General features: G+C 66.6%; 3 protein-coding genes across 3 annotated transcripts; 1 reads left to right on the top strand and 2 right to left on the bottom strand.

The window, feature by feature from the left end:
* Window positions 1-165: 165 nt before the first annotated feature.
* DUSP18 (dual specificity phosphatase 18) lies at window positions 166-2,345 on the top strand (the record flags this gene model as incomplete). The annotated part of the gene is made up of 3 exons (XM_082007760.1): window positions 166-486; window positions 528-673; window positions 2,156-2,345. The coding sequence occupies 3 exons, from the start codon at window positions 166-168 to the stop codon at window positions 2,343-2,345; spliced, it is 657 nt and encodes a 218-aa protein (XP_081863886.1).
* Window positions 2,346-7,478: 5,133 nt separating this feature from the next.
* SLC35E4 (solute carrier family 35 member E4) lies at window positions 7,479-10,649 on the bottom strand (the record flags this gene model as incomplete). Its single annotated transcript, XM_082007794.1, is given in 4 exon segments — window positions 7,479-8,157; window positions 9,507-10,263; window positions 10,265-10,552; window positions 10,554-10,649. Coding segments are annotated over 4 exon segments (1,569 nt in total). The 3' UTR covers window positions 7,479-7,729.
* A 578-nt stretch (window positions 10,650-11,227) lies between these two features.
* Window positions 11,228-14,417, bottom strand: TCN2 (transcobalamin 2; the record flags this gene model as incomplete). Its single annotated transcript, XM_082007703.1, has 10 exons — window positions 14,245-14,417; window positions 13,361-13,547; window positions 13,179-13,259; window positions 12,926-13,068; window positions 12,657-12,818; window positions 12,401-12,576; window positions 11,998-12,172; window positions 11,701-11,893; window positions 11,387-11,508; window positions 11,228-11,289 (listed from the first exon to the last, which is right to left on the bottom strand). Exons 1-10 carry the CDS (start codon window positions 14,297-14,299, stop codon window positions 11,228-11,230), a joined length of 1,356 nt encoding a protein of 451 aa, XP_081863829.1. The 5' UTR covers window positions 14,300-14,417.
* Window positions 14,418-15,749: the final 1,332 nt, after the last annotated feature.

Raw genomic sequence — 15,749 nt, 5'->3', positions numbered from 1 at the left:
CACACAGCGACGGTTGCCGTGGGGGGCCCAGCCCAGCCCAGCCCCACCGTCACTCCCCGATCCCCCGGGGCTACCGGGCAGCGGGGCCCGGCAGGCTGGGACACGGCGGGGGACAGGGCTGAGTGTATTCCTACATGTATTTCTAGGCAAAACCGGCGCGCCCCAATGGCGGCGGCTCTGGGACCCCTCCCCGCCCTGCCCCGGCACCCCCGGCCAGGCGGCCTGTCACAGATCACCTCCAGCCTCCACCTTGGCATGGCGGCGGCTGGCAGCAGCCACCCCCTCCCCTTCACCCACCGCATCAGCACGCTCAGCAGCATCTCGCTGGAGGTGGCGAACACCCTCCGTCCCGGCATCGAGTACCTGCGTGTCCCCATGACGGATGGCCCCGCCGCCCGCACCTCCGGCTGCTTCCACTCCGTAGCAGCGAGGATCCGCAGCGTGGGGACGCCCGGGGGCCGGACGCTGCTGCACTGCGCTGCCGGGGTGAGCGGGACCTCACCGTCTGCTCGGCCTGTCTGCTGAAGCACGGCTCCGCATGCCCGGCGGGCGCCCACGCCCGGGCCGAGTCCTGCCGTCGCACCGTACGGCCCCGCGGCGGCTGCTGGCGACAGCTCGTCCGCTACGAGTACAACCTCTTCGGCGTCAACGCGCTGCGGACGATGGGCGCTGCGTCAGGCATGGCACCCGGTGTTTATGAAAATGAAGTAAGAGTAGCGCTGGTGCTCCCGGGGCAAACGAGCTTCTTGTGATCTCTTGGCGAGAAACCAAGGGAAAGCCAACGCTACTTCTTCCAGCCGCAGCACTGAAAATAAACCCTTCTCGTCTAAAGGGGTCGGAGCATGAAGTCTCTGGCGCTGAAAGAAGAGGGGATTTGCGATACAACCGGCGAGTAGTGGGGTTTACTATGAATAAAACCAACACAGTTCAACTGTGCAGTTAGTTTTCACACGTCGTTGTTATTGGGATCCCGACGGTAAGTCTGAAACCATCACGTGTTTAGAGAGTGTTGTTTTATTCCGGCACAAACTGTGCTTCTAATACAGGACAGAAACTAGCTGTGAGTCAGGATATTTGGAATGTTACCAACGTTTGTTTTTCCTAACGGGGATGTGACTTCGGGTTTTGAGACAGCAACCCTAAGGCCGGTCATCTGCTGCATTCCGGAGAGGGCAGGAAGAGCACGGACTCCAGCACCCCCAGTTGGGAGAGACCCAAGGATGTCCTGCTTTCCACTATCCAACCCTTTCTCTTCCCCCACCTGATTGCTCCAACCCTTTTGCAGAAGGTGCTTTGGCCTCCCTTGGGAGACCCATGGTTATTTGGGCAAGCAGCTCGCTGCTCTTAAGGAACCCCATTTACTCCTGGTGGGCTGGGAAGTCAAGATGGGAGCAGTAAGAGGAGGCTTGCTGCCAGTTTGCATAATTGCAGCAAGGTCATCATGTTGTTACAAACTAGAAGCCTGATCTGGGCACACTTTGGCACTGCTCAGCAGCAAACCGTGTATTAATTCTGGTTTATCACAGCATGAAGCTTTCAGCTCCAGCAGCTCGGTTTTGGGTGGCAATAACGGACCTATTTCAGGTGTGAGTAGGGGACCCCAGGCTGGCATGTGTGTGCGAAGGGTCCCACAGCCCCTGGGTCAGCTTGAAGGGGTCCCACAATCCCAGTTGGTGCGAGAGGTTGTAGTGAGGTGGGTGTTGGTCTCTTCTCCCAAGTAACAAGCGATAGGATGAGAGGACATGGCCCCACGTTGCTCCAGGGGAGGTTTAGATGGGATATTAGGAATGACCTCTTCACTGAAAGGGTTGTCAAGCGCTGGAACAGGCTGCCCAGGGAAGTGGTTGAATCACTTTCCCTGGAGGGATTCGAAAGACTTGTAGACGTGGTGCTTAGCGACATGGTTTAGTGGCGGGCTTGGTAATGTTAGATTAACAGTTGGACTCGATGATCTTAAGGGTCTTTTCCAACCTAAATGATTCTGTGATTCTATAATTCTGTATCCTGCCAATGGCACTTTGGTAGTGCTCCTCCACACCCACAAAGAGCAACCTGGCAAACTAGCTCTCTGCAGGTCTCAAAGCAGCTCTGGTGATAGCTGTGGTGGGTGACAAAGAGCCTTGCCTTCCTTTGAGTGTATTGCTTTTCTCCCAAGGCACCTTCTAGAAGCAGAGCAAAGACCCCACTCCTCATGGACATGTAAGAAGGTCATCCTGGAGAACAGAAACGTCAAGGAAAAGGGACAGAACGAGCCCGTTGGGTGCATAGCTATCACAGAGAGCATTGGAGCCATGGTAGACCTCTTGGAGGAGCCCTGTGTCCTGTGTGACCACCTGGGGCCTTAGTGCTGCTCAGACTGGATCTCTGACCAGACAAGGGTGCAGCTGGTGACTGTAGAGTCGTCCCCACCCCTCTCTACTTTGCAGTTGAACACCAGGTTTTCCCCACGGAGAGCAACGGTGCCGCAAGCCCTGGCAGGTCCTGCAGATGTCTGGCTCTTGTGTGCCGGCCATGGAGAGTACCACAGGCTGGGTCCCAGGCACAGGCACCTGCTGTCCAAGGGAGGGGAGACCAGGGCTTTGCGTATCTGGAGGTGGATGGAGGCTCATTGAAGTGGGAAGTCCTGACTGCCTGGCAAGTCCATGGCGATGAGGCAGGTCCAAGGCCAAGCTGGGAAGTTGGGTGGCAGTCCAGATCCAGCTCAGTGGGGTACAGAGCCAAGCACGGGCACGGCTGCAGCGTAGCATCAAGGGTGAGCACCTCAGCTTGAGCACAACTCTCAGGAGAAGTGGGAGGAAGGGGTTGGTGATGCTGCTGCCAGCTCTTTCTCGAACAGCTCTCTCTTCACAGCCATCAGACACCTGCACCTGACACCCAAACCCACTGACCCAAGCCCTCGCTCTGGCTTAGGGAGCCACTAAGGCACCGTGGGGGTTTCACAACAGCCCGTGGATCCCTTGAGTTTTCATACAGCGGTCCTATGTTATGCTTACAGTAATTGGCACACTGTTATAACCGCCTTAAGCATTGATATCTGAGCCCCCTACTTTATGACGTAAAGTTATGTTACAAAAACAAAGTACATGACTTTAAAAATGTCTTTAAGCTCATGTGATTTCATCTTTTAGAAACCCCGCTAAGGCAGGCGACAGCCTTCTCAGAGCAGAGCAGCCGCAGCGAGAGAGCAGTAAAGTCACCAGTAAAGCCAACCTGCCCCAAAATGGGTAAGAGCAAGTTTGTCCTTGCTGCCTTGTAGCTGCAGATCCCGCGTCCCTCTGTGTTAATGCAGTAAAGCTTCCCGACATCCCCGAGGGCAGCAGTTAATCCCCTGTCCTGAAACACAGAAAATTTCCACCGTGTGCTCGCAGGCACCCGGCTGGTGCGCAGCAAAGCCGCCCTGGATCTCCTCTCCCCTGCATGCTCACAGCTCAGTCCCCAGCACGCTCCATTGCCACCTCGGAGGAAAATTTTCAGCAGATCCAGAAGAAACTGTCCGGCCAGATCTCATAACAACGCTGTCCCATTGGACATGCATTTTTTTCTCCCACCTCAGACTTTGACACCTCACCTGGAGCTCCTTGCCAGCCAGCACCTCCAGCGTGGTGGGACCAAGCACATGGAGGTGCCACCCAGCCTTGCTGCCGCCACTCACTGGCTTCAGAGCTGTCACCCCTCCTTGCACCTCCGGTCCCCTCCGCGCATTTCAGGATAGGGACTGCGGAAACCCGACGGCAGAGCCCGAGCGGGAGGATCAGGCAGCGTGTGCTGGGTGCCTGCTACGTGGCTGAACCCCGGGCAGTGGAATCTGAGGGGTTAATGAGCCCTGGCACGGGGGGGGCCCAGCCTGCCCGCGGTTGGATGTTATTTAAAAAGACATGAAAACCCAGAGGATGCTTGGTAGGGGCTGTGGAGAGATGCGTGGGCAAGGAAAGGCCCCCACATGTGGGGCACATGAGCTGCAGGGGCTTCAGAGGCAGAGTCCTGGCCCTTAGACCAGGGTGATAACCCACCTCGGTACCCTCACCACGCCGAAACCGGGCGAGAGGAACCAGACCCCAGCAGGGACTGGGAAGCCGCTGGCTGCCGGGAGGCCGAGGCGTGGGGACGCACAAGCCCACGCGAGGGCTGGCCCCATCCTCCCCTGCTCCTGCTGGGGCTTGTCCTGCCCCGTGCCGCAGGCTCTGCTCTCCAGAAAGGTGTCTGCCTGCGAGCAGAGGCGTCCCAGTCCGCTCCCCCACGGCGAAGCAGCTGGGGCTGGGATGCCGTTCCCTCGTCCGGCTTGGCCGGAGCAGTGCCGGACCCCGCGCGTGGGCAGCTGCCGCCATGCCCGTGGGAAACACGATCCTTCCCGCGGCCAGAGCGCAGGAACGGCCGGCGCGGAGGGATGCCACCGGGCTGAGATCATGGCCTGAAATACCCGGAGAGAGGGCCACCACACCAGGCCAGCCCGCCCGCCGCTGCCAGGCCCTTCACGGGCAGCATCAAAGCCCCCAGCCCCAGCACAAACACTGCCCACGGGACCCCCGCGCCCAGCCCGGCTCCAGCCGCCAGCCTGCGCAGGGCTGCCCGGCAGCAGCCGGCCGCGCTCCCCGGAGCAGCAGGGCACGAGGCCAGCACCACGAAGCACTGAAACCGGAGCGGACGCGGTGAAGCCACAGGTGGAGGCGGGATGCGGGTGGACCCTGGTGCCAGCAAATGAGTCAGGGGGCCGGGGCAGGTGGGTGTTCCCCAGGGAAGGGCTCCTCGACACAGCGATGCCGCAGGCAGGCTGGTTTGCAGGTCCCGCTTCTCCCGTCCCCTGGCAGGGAACAGCGTGGGTGGGAGGTCCCGGGAACGCCTGGGAGGGGAGTTTCCCCCAGCCCCGTTCCCGGGGCCACACTGGGACTCGCCTTTTGAAAGGGACCGGAAAACCAAACCGACTTTCAACCCTCCCCGTTACGGAAAAGCCTCTGAAACGTGAGCCCAGAAAGCAAACGGGCTTGTGGCTGCCACGGTCTTGCCAGAGCAGGGGCCGTTTGCCGAGAAATGCTGTTGAGGATTTTTGTGGGATAGGCACTGCTCCAGCGGCGGCCCTGGGGCACCCCGGCGAAGGGGGCAGGGGGGTAGGCACACCGGCACGCCACGGCAGCCCGGCGAGCTGCCCTTCCTTCCTTCGCCGTGTGCCGGGCAAGGAGCTGTTCCCGGGATGCTTCTGGAAACGGCCCCAAAACTTGCCGCCCCGACGAGCGGAAAAAAGTCGCTGTTTGGGAAAGAGGGCGGGAGTGAGCGGGGAGCTTCCAGGGGGAGCGGGTTGTGCTTGCGGGGTGACGCGAGTCCCAGGGCTGGAGAGGGGCCGGACGGGTGACGCCAGGGGACGGGATGCTGCCCAGCGTCACGCTGCCCCGGGGCAGGGCGAAGCCGCGCTGCGGGCGGACGGTGCCGGCTCCCGGCAGGACTGGCCCTTCTCTGGACACGTGCGGCCGGTGACTCCTCTCCCCGTCACTGCGTCCCTCCTGTGTCGTGCACAAGGGTCGCGGTGCCAGCCCTGGGGCTGCTAAACCGCGGCTTTCCCTCCACCGGAGATGCCGGCTTCCCCCGGGGGGCTGGGGCTGCCCGAGGCATTTCTGTGCCTCAGTTTCCCACCCCGACGCCGGGTGGTTCCTCCCCTCCTGCCCCAATGCCAGCGTGCGCTTCGGGTGGGAGATCGCCCTGGGAGCCGAGGCTGGAGTACGAAAAAAATAGAGCTTTATTTCGGGACAAGTGCAATCAGAGCTCGGTCCTTCGGCCCCGGCGCAGAGACGATGAGCATGGCAGCAGCTACCAAGGACGCCGCGCGCAGTGGTGCCGGTGCACCCATCAGGGTGTGCACGCTCACGTGTGCCGGCGTCGGTGCCGGGGCGTACGCACGCTGGGACGTCCCTTCGCCAAGGTGAGCGTCTGCTGCGCCACAGCCCGGCACCATCCCGGAGCCACGGCGGGTGGGTCTGAGCCATCCCCGTCCCCTTTGCTGGGCTCTCGCCATCTCTGCGAGGGAGCCCGGGGACGGGCAGGCGGCCCTGCCCGCGCCTGCCCACTCCCGCCACGGCAGGCTGGGAGGGATGGGGCCGGAGCCGGAGCCAGAACCACAGCGGCCAGGAGGGCACGTGGGGATGTCGACAACGCCGGCAGCACCGCCGGAACCCCCTTGGGCTCGGCACGACACGGTGGGGCTGGGGACACTAGAGGGGACACTCACTCGCCCCGTCCCTGGGCCTCTTGTTCAGCGACAAGAACCGCGCGTATGCACAGCCCTGGGTTTACTGCAGCCAGCAGAGCTCAGTAGCAACGCACACGCGTGTGCACGCACACGCACACAGACACACACACACGGTGCTCTGTGTTTCCCCAGGTGGGACAGGCAGGCAGGTGCATGGAATCGTGTCTCGGCAGCCCCGTCCCTGAGCGTGCCCAGCCTGCACATGCACACGGGGACGCGCGTGCGGAGCTGGTGCACGCCGCCGCACGCGCACGCGGGTACCTGCTCACCTGCGCAGAGCCTACGTGCACACCGGTGCCTGTCAGCCCCACACGCGCGCGCCCCTGCGCACACAGAGCTGTGCACGTGTGGAGGTGCGTTTGCACACGCAGACTGCGCACACGTGTGTGCAGAGGCCGTGCACAGCAACGCACCTGTGCACACCACAGGTCTGCACACACAGCAACACACTTGCACATAGAGAACCTGCACACACCAGCAGATGCATCCCCACATCCACGTCGAGCTGTGCACGCAGACGTGCTCATGCATACAGAGTCTCTACCAGTGCACACGTGCCCACATGCGTGAGACCTGCTTGCACACACAGAGCCTTCATGCACCAACACACACGTGCCCCATGCAGGCATAGCCACACGCAGAGACCCACGCACATTTGCAGAGCCTGTGCACACCCAGACATGCCCACGTGCACGCAGAGCTGTGCACACAGACCCACTTGCACACGCAGAGCCTGTGCACACCAATACACACGTGTGCACAGAGCTGTGCACATCAAGACACACGTGCACGCAGAGCTGTGCACACCAGCACACACATACGCACAGTGCCTTGCACATCCATAGACATGTGCACACGGAGCTGTGTGCACCGACACACGCGTGCACACAGCGCCATGCACAGCAGCACGCACGTGTGCACAAAGAGCTTGTGCACACCAGCACATCCGTGTGCTCAGTGCTGTGCACACCAGCACGTGTGCACACAGAGCTGTGCACAGCAGCATTCGTACACACGGATCTGTGCACAGCAGAAGACACATGTGCACACAGGGCCGTGCACACCGGCACACATGTGCGCGTAGAGCCATGCACACCAGCACACGTGTGTGTGCGCAGGGCCATGCACACCAGCACATGTGTGTGCACAGGGCCGTGCACACCGGCGCACATGTGCGCACAGGGCCGTGCACACCGGCACGTGTGTGTGCACAAGGCCGTGTACACCGGCACACATGTGCACACAGGGCCGTGCACACCAGCACACGCGTGCGCACGCAGGGCCACACACACCAGCAGACGTGCACACCATGCCGTGCACACCGGCACACGTGCGTGCACAGCGCCACGCACCTCACCACGCCGGCGTGCACACAGGCAAACACGCGGGCGCACAGCTGCGCGCCCCAGCCCTCCCGCACACCCGCAGCGCCGTGCTCGCCCGCGCCTCGCAGCCTCTCCGGCTTCCCGTCCGCCCCCGGCCCCAGCGGGGACCCTACTCCCGCCCGGGGGGGCCCCGTCCCGGCCGTGCCGCCCAGCGCGCGGCGATGAGGTCCGGCTGGTGGTACACGAACGTCCCGGCCAGCGTCAGCCCGATGCCCAGGTAGCTGAGCCCGCTCAGGTGGCTGCCGAAGAGCAGGCGGGACAGCAGCAGGTTGCCCACCACGGTGATGTTGCCCAGGACGTGGACGGTGAGGGCGGAGGTGAGGGAGAGGACGCAGAAGGTGGCCAGGTTGTAGAGGACGGAGCCCAGGCAGCTGAGCAGGACGCAGGCCCAGAGCGTGCCGTCGTAGCGCAGGACGCCCTCCCAGGAGGGACCCACCTCCAGCGCCACGGCAGCCCCGAAGAGCAGGCAGAAACTGGGCAGGGAGGTCAGGCAGAGCAGGGAGAGGGCGTCCAGCCGCTCCTCCTGCAGCAGCAGACCTGGGGGGAGGATGGGGACAGTCAGCAGGACGCCCGGAGCATCCTGCTGGGGACACCTGGAGCATCCTGCCGGGGACACCCGGCACCCGCGGGGCCCCTGCTCAGTGCCCAAGCGGTTAAGAAATCCCAAATGTCACCGGGAAGGGGAAAGTGCGGGGGGCAGCCCCTTCCATGGGGCTGGGCGTGCCCTGGTTCAGGGGTGCCCTGGTTCGGGGGGCCGGAGATCCGCGGGGTTGGACGGGGCAGTGTCCCCACCCTGTTTTGGAGCAAATGTGGCTTCCACCCGCCACCCCCACCCATCCTCTTTTTTCAGCCGATTTTGCAGCCAGAGGCAGCACTTCGGGAGGTGCGGCCTGTCCCCTCCGTGTCCCCGTGTCCCCTCCGAGGCAAGCGGGGACAGCAGCACCGCGGGCACAGCCGGGCCGGCTGCCATGCACGGGGGGCACGTGCCCCATCCCAGGCAGCCGGAGCAGCCCCCAGCCTCCCCGGGGCCGCTCTCCGTGTCCCACAGGTGACGAGGGGACCAGGGTGGGTGCTGGGTGGTCACGTCCCTCGGGTGGCTACAGCAGCCCTGGTACAGCCGCCGGTGGTGCCGACCTTGGGGACGGCACGGGGCGTGCACCCAGCGCTCGGCCCCACGCCAGAGCCCGTCCCCGCGGTGCCCGCCTGAGTCACTGGCTCTGGAGGAAACGCTCCCTTCCCAGCCGAAAAACAACCCGGCCAGCTCCTCTCCGCCGCCTGCCAAGGACATCGGGGGGGGGGGACGATGCCGTGGGGCACGGGGACTCGCAGGGGGCCTGGCAGCCCACAGCACTGGAGGGGGGAGCCCACAGGGATGGGGCAGCCCGGGTGTCCCTGTGCCGGGCCAAGGTGCTGCCACCTCCCATGGCCCCAGGACATGGGACAGTGTCACTGGGAGCCAGCGGTGCCCACGGGCCACCACAGGGACACCAAGGTGTTTGCTCACCACCAGGGTCACCTCGGGGCGAGGACCATGGCACAGCGCCGGGGGGCAGCCGGGTGGGTGAGGGTGGCCCTGGGGTGTCACCAGTGACAGGCTGGGCAGGGGGCAGTGGGGTGACACTGGGGTGACACTGGAGTGGCACCAGGGCCAAGGGGGGCAGCGGGTGGCACTGGGACTGGGGTGGCATGGGGTTGGTGCTGGGGGCCAAGGCACCATGAGGGTCGCGGTGGCAGTGGAGCGGCACTGGGGCCAGGGCGGGCAGGGAGCATCACCAGCACCATGGTGGCACCGGGGTGACGCCAGCACCCCTGTGCCCCCGGGGCCGTGCCAGGGGAGGGCAGGCGGGCGTGCAGGACGGGGACAGGGACAGGCGGGTGGCACTTACTCTGCTGTATGGACTTGAGGGCGCGGAGGACGGTGGCGGCCAGGAGGAAGCCGCAGCCGGGCTGGTGGAAGTGGAGCCCGCCGGCGATGCTGCAGGCGGCCCCAGCGCAGACGGGGCCCATGGCGGCGTACTGCAGCGGGTGATGCCGCCGGCCCCCCAGCAGCCCTGACAGCAGCAGGGTGACCAGCGGGGTGGTGGTGGCCACCGCCTGCGCCACGTCCAGCTGCACGTAGCTCAAGCCCAGGTTGCCCAACGCCACGCTGGTGCAGAAGGTGAGGCTGAGCAGGTAGATCCTGGCACGGGGCCGGGGGGCCGGCGGTGACGGTCCCCGCGCCCAGCCCAGCAGGTACCCCACGGCCACCCCCGACAGCATGTGGAGGGACGACAGCAGCAGCGGGTAGCGGAAGCCGTGGGTGGTGAAGATCCATTTGTTGAGGCCGGCCATGGTGGTGCCGGTGCCCAGCCAGGCCAGGACGGTGAGGGTCAGGGGCAGCGCCGGCCCTGAGGGCGGCCGCCCCCCCCCTGCCGGCCCCGGGTCAGGTTTCCAAGGCCGGAGGGTCCCCTCGCCGGCCGTCATCGCCGCTTCATCGCCCCGCCGGGACCGCAGGCACATGGGCACCAGCTCTGCTCCCCTCCGCTGCCACCCTCCGCTCTGCCCCGTCCTCCCGCGCCGCGCCGAAAGCCGCCAGCCCCGGGAGTCGGTGGCGGCGGCGGGTCCCCGGCTCCTGCTGGCAGCGGCGGTGGCGGCAGCACCCACGCCGGGGGTGGTGGCAAGGCTCAGCCCCGGGGCGCCGGTGCCATGTGCGAGGGAGGCAGTGCCGGCGGCCAGGAGCGAGCGGAAAGTTTGGCGATGGCGGGGAGCGGCGGGAGGGAGGCTCCTCCCCACAGGGCCGCCGCCGCGTCACGGCAGCCTGGGTGCGGGGGTACGGGGGTGCGGGGGTGCGGGGGGGCGCGTGCAGGGGTGCACACCCGGGAATGCCGCCCGGCGCGACGGGGTCTGCTGGCAACCGGCGGCCATGCATCCCCACCGGAGCAGCTGGGCTGGCGGAGGCCGGAGCACGGGCGGCCTCCATGGTGACGGCGGCGGTGGGACTGCGTCAGAGCCCCCGGCTGACTCACGCCGGGCGGCGGGGCGGGCGCCATCACGCTCCACCGCCGGCCCGGGAACGTTGGCAGCCGACCCCAAACCGCAGTGGACGCCGCCTCCCTCGGCTCCGTTCACCGCCGGCTGCCCCAGGTGTTTTTTGGGGTTGGCTTAAATCCCAGGGTGGGGGATCACGCAAGGTTGGGACAGACACACCCAGGGGGTCCCCCTCACGCTGCACGTGGGACTGGGGCCACTGCGGTCCCCAAGCCCTCGGCGGGGGGGGCTGAATGGGGAGGGCTGGGGGTCCCCCCCAGGGGGTTTATGGAGGAGGACGGCCCCGGGTGGTGCCTTGCTGGGGACGAGCAGCGCTGGCTCAGGCTCCCCAAGAGCGACACCCCAAAACCAGCTGCTCCCAGGGGCTGCCTGCCCTGTCCCCGAGCAGGGCCGGGACCGGTCTGGCTGCTCCGGTCCCACCATGCCTGTAGCACACAGGGCATGGCGTGTCCCCTCCTCCTCCCCCTCCCCGGGTGGACCTGGGGTGCAGGGCGCAGGGCAGGCAGGGCAGGCAGGAGGCAGGGAGCCAGCAGGTCCTGCGCCCAAGGCAGGCGTTTCATTGCCATCACCCCCCCACCCTCTACCACTCGCTCAGGCGCAGGATGAGGGTCTCCCCGTCGTGAGGTCTGTAGTCGGCGACGCCTGCGGAGAGAGGGACAGCAGCCCCAGGTGGGAGAGCGGCCATGGGGGCCACCCGGGACCCCCGCCGCCTGCCCCAGGACCCCCCCCCATCACTCACCCATCTGCAGGCTGGTGCTGGGGGCAGTGAGGAGCTGCCAGTAGCTCCGCTTCTGCTGCCGGGCCTCCAGCCCCAGCACCCTGCTCAGAAAGGGGCCCTGGGGGGTGTCCTGGGTGTCAAACCTGGCGGGCGGGAGAGGGGGGTGAGGGTCTGACCCCAGCACTGCCGGCGGTGGGGCAGGTCTGCTGCCGAGGGAGCCAGGCGATGGGGACCAGAGAGAGCCCGCAGCACGGGTGCGGGGCATGCGGCCGCCCTGGGTGTGACACCCAGGGACCCCGGAGGGTCCTCCCAGCCCGGCACGCGGGGCCACGTACGTGAAGTTGTGGGTTCCCTGCGCGGCGGCCGCCTTGAGCACGTCCAGGAGAGAGGCACCGGCAGGCGCGGGCACCAGCTGGTTGTAGAGCCGGCGCTGGGGACACCGCGGCTCGGGGCACTCCACGGCCAGCCGCACCATCTTGTTGCCTGGCCTCTCGGGCAGCGGCTCAGGACCGACAGGCATCAGCGTGTCTGCGAGAAGGAAGCCACCGCGGCACTGATGGACACCGAGCCACCACCACGCTGGTGTCTGCGCTAACCCCATCCCTGTCTCCCCACGCTGCCCCGGTCCCTACCCGGCTCCTCCTGGCAGCTCATGGAGGCGATGTCCAGGTAAGAGCGGCCGTGCAGCGCCGGCAGCGCCTGGGCCATGGTCGCGGCGGTGGTGAAGGCATCCAAGTTCGCCAGCAGCGCAGCCATGGCCCGGCCATATGCCGGCTGCGTCCGGCACGTGTTGGTGGCGATGAAGACCTGGGAGCAGGAGGGAGGAAGGTGGCGGGGCAGCGGCCCAAGGAGGGAGGCGGGTCGGGTCCCTGGGCCACGGGCACCGCGCCGCTGCCGCTGAGCATCGCCTGCCTGCCCAGCCCCTGCCCGGGGCAGCGGCCTCTGCCCAGGCACCTGCACCCGCACCCACTCCTGCAGCCCCACTCCCACCCATGCCCACACCCACGCCAGAGGCCTCCCGCACACGACACCCACCTGCATCGCCCATGGGGTGCTGTAGACATTGCCAAAGAGGCCATCCCGGCCCTGCACCTCGACCATCCTCCTCCTCGCCCTGTGCATGGCCGCCCGCAGCTCTGTTGCCAGCCCGGCCCCCACCAGCCGCTCCCGCTCCAGGCAGGCAAAGGCCAGCGCTGCCACTGCCTCGGTGTCTGCAGGGACACGGCGTCACCCCGCTGCCGCACACCTGCTCTGGGGGGCCACCGCCTTGCCTGTCCCTCGGGACTCTTACCCACGGCACTGCCACCAGCGTGCTGGAACCTGCCATGCTGCTCGGCCGCCAGGAGCCGGCGGATCACCTCCTCCCGCACCCGCTTGCGGTGGACGCACAGCGCCAGCACGCCCAGGCTGTACTGGTAGTAACTGGTGAGGGGGTGGCCGTGCTGCCGGGAGCCTGGGGACGAGTTATCGTGTCACCGGGGAGAGCCAGTGGCCCTACGGCTGGACGTGCCAGCCCGTGGGTGGGTGCTTACCACAGTCGCCCCGTGGGGATGCTCTCACCTGCCCAGTCCTCCTCCAGGTAGTACTTCAGCCACGTCACCAGTGAGCGCTGGGGACGGGGCTCTGGCGGGGGACAAGTGGCCCGCAGCCCCAGCAGGTACAGCGCCAGCCGCCCCGTCTCCGGCCCCTCCGCCTCAGTGCTCCTGCAAGCCACCACATCAGCTCTCATCGGCAGCCGGAGCCCCCGCACCATGCCGGGGGGCTGTCACCCTGCCGGTGGAGGGGACTGTCCCCGCGGGACACACACACGTACGTGCTGTGCTCAGTGTCCGCAGCATCCTGCTGGGGGTGGCCGTGGGGTGCAGTGTGGGGCCGGCCAGCTGCCTGCAGGCTCCTGCGGGGACTCAGTGTCAGCAGGGTGCTGAGGCAGCATAGGGGACAGGGGACATCGCCCAGAGGCACAGAGGGGAACCGGTGTCCCCCCTTGGAACCTACCGGCCATAGCGGTGCTGGAAGGCGTCCCGCAGACGCGCCAGGTACTGCTCCTCCCCGCGCAGGTCGTGGTCGCCGGCCAGGCGAAGGGCCAGGTAGACGCTGGGGTCGGGGTCCCGCGCTGGGTCCGCCGCCAGCCCCAGCAGCCGGGCACTCAGCGCCCGCACCGCCGCCGCCTCCCCCGGGGCATCTACCCCCCACGGCCCCGGGGGGAGGGAGCGGAGGGTGAGGGGGGCAGGAGGGGGCTGAGCCCACCCCAAACACCAGCTCCGTGGCACCTGCAGCCCGTGGCACCGGTGGCGATGGAGACCCAGCACACCAACCCTGTTGTGCACCCTGTGCCCTCTGCGTTGCTCCCTCAAGTCCCAAAATCTCAAGTGTCCTCCCCAAAAACGGGGAAGAAACACAGTAAGAGACGTGACATGAAGCAGCAGCGCAGGGAGCCCGACGCCCAGGCACAGACACCCTCCCACCACGCCCGTGGGGCTGGCAGGGTGCTGGGGTGACACCCCTGTGGGACTGCACAGTGGGGGGCTGCAGGCGCAGGAGCGGGGCAGGTTGGCTGTGGGCACTGGGCAGGGGAAGGAGGCACAGGAATAAGGCTTAACGCCGGTGGGCGCTGGGGAGAGCTCAGCTCTGGAAAACTCATCACCAGAGGGGCTTCACGAGGCCGATGTCCTCCCCGGGGCTGGCGCACGGGGCTGGAGCCAGGGATGCTGCCCGTCCCCCCCAGCCCCACTCCCTGGGGACGTCTCCACTGCTGCAGCCAGCTCGGGGACCCGCTCTAGGCACTGTCCCAAACAGGTGAGACCACCGGCTCCAGTGTGTTCCCCAGGCAGGACGCAGGGGTCCAGGGGCTGCAGGTGGCGGCCGGCCGCCGTACTCACCACAGAGCTGGGCAGGCAGGACCGCGGCCTGCAACAGGACGAGGAGCAGCCACATGCCGGAGCGGGGCGGTGGGTGCCACGGCACGGCACGGCACAGCACAGCTGGCGTCCTGGCAGAGGCAGGCGGAGCCCAGCCAAGCCGAGCCGGGACGCCGCCAGGGATGGGAAGGTGTCACAAGAGGCCGTTTCCGCACATCTGACACACAGTCAGCAGAAACAGGAAAGGACTTTGGCTGGAGGCGAAGCAAAGGGAAACGGGGCTGCCCCGCGCCGGGGCAGAGATAAGGTGCTCGCAGCCGCTCTTCCCTCCCGGCTCCCTGACCTGGCACGAACCATGCGAGCACCGAGGTCTCTCTGCCCTCCGCACCACGGCTGGGGCAGCGAGACCCAAACTGCTGGCGTTCAGGCCAAAATCACTGGTCAACATTAGCCCAAAATAAAAAAAAGAGATTGAAAACCCAAAAAACCCTGCGCCCTCCATCCCCACAGCCCTTGAAAGCAATAACCCCGCTGCTCGCCCGGAACTGGATTTTTATTGAAAAGCAAAACAAGGACTAATTGACGGGTGGGCATCGGGGTGCTGAACCCCAGGTGCTGAGGGGAGGGGGGTCCCAGGGTGCTGCTTGGGGCTCAGGTCTCTGTCTGCCGGGGAACTCCCAGGCTAGGAAGGTGGTGACAGACAGTGGGGACTCCCTCCTGCCCCCCACAAACCCCTGCACCTGGCAGGGGCTGAGGATGGGGCTCCCAGCCTCCACTACCCCCCTGGGAGACGGTGTGGACCCTCACCAGACGCAGCTCAGCCAGGATGCACCCATGGGTGCCCCACGGGTGATGGTAGGCAGGGAGGTGACCTGTCCCCTCCCGCTGTCCAGGTCTGCTGCTCTCTCGAGGGCACTGGGGACAGATGGGGTGGCAAGAGGGTGTGGCACCCATCAGCCATGTGTGTGCAAGCGCCAATGCTGTCACCGCAGTGCCAGGGCTGGGGGTCCCCGCGGGTCGGGACAGACAAGACCCCTTGTGTGCATGTCACCCTGCGGGAAACGCCCTGGTCCCCGGAGATGTGCCGTGTGGAGACACGGGGTGCAGCTGCCCCCTACATGTGGGGAGCGCTGGGGAGAGACAAAGGCGGGGGTGCGCGAGAGGCAGGGGCCTGCAGAGCGTGGGCCGAGGGAGGCCTTTCCCCCCCAAGAACCACCCCCATCCGCCCCACAGCCGGCTGCCAGGCCCCAGAGAACAGGGCCAGTGCCCTGGGGCCGGCGGGGGCTGGTGCCCGGCCCCAAGGGCTGCCTCAGCAGGGGCGGGGGCCACGGGAACACCCAGGGCCCAGGCAGCGCCGGCCAGGGACCTGCCAACCCGCTGTCCCTGCGGGTGACCGGCGTCCCGTGGCGTGGCGTCCCGTCCCTGCGGGAGGCCGAGCCTCGCCACCCGCCCGGGCCCCACCAGGCCCCGGCCTCGCTAATTCCCGGCATGCCCCGCGCCGCCCCGCAATATCCCAGAGTGCGCCG

Source organism: Phaethon aethereus (genome assembly GCF_964289735.1).
Source record: "Phaethon aethereus genome assembly, chromosome: 17".
Lineage (NCBI taxonomy): Eukaryota > Metazoa > Chordata > Aves > Phaethontiformes > Phaethontidae > Phaethon > Phaethon aethereus.
Note: the sequence above shows the minus strand (reverse complement) of the source record. Positions and strands in the feature narration are given on the sequence as shown.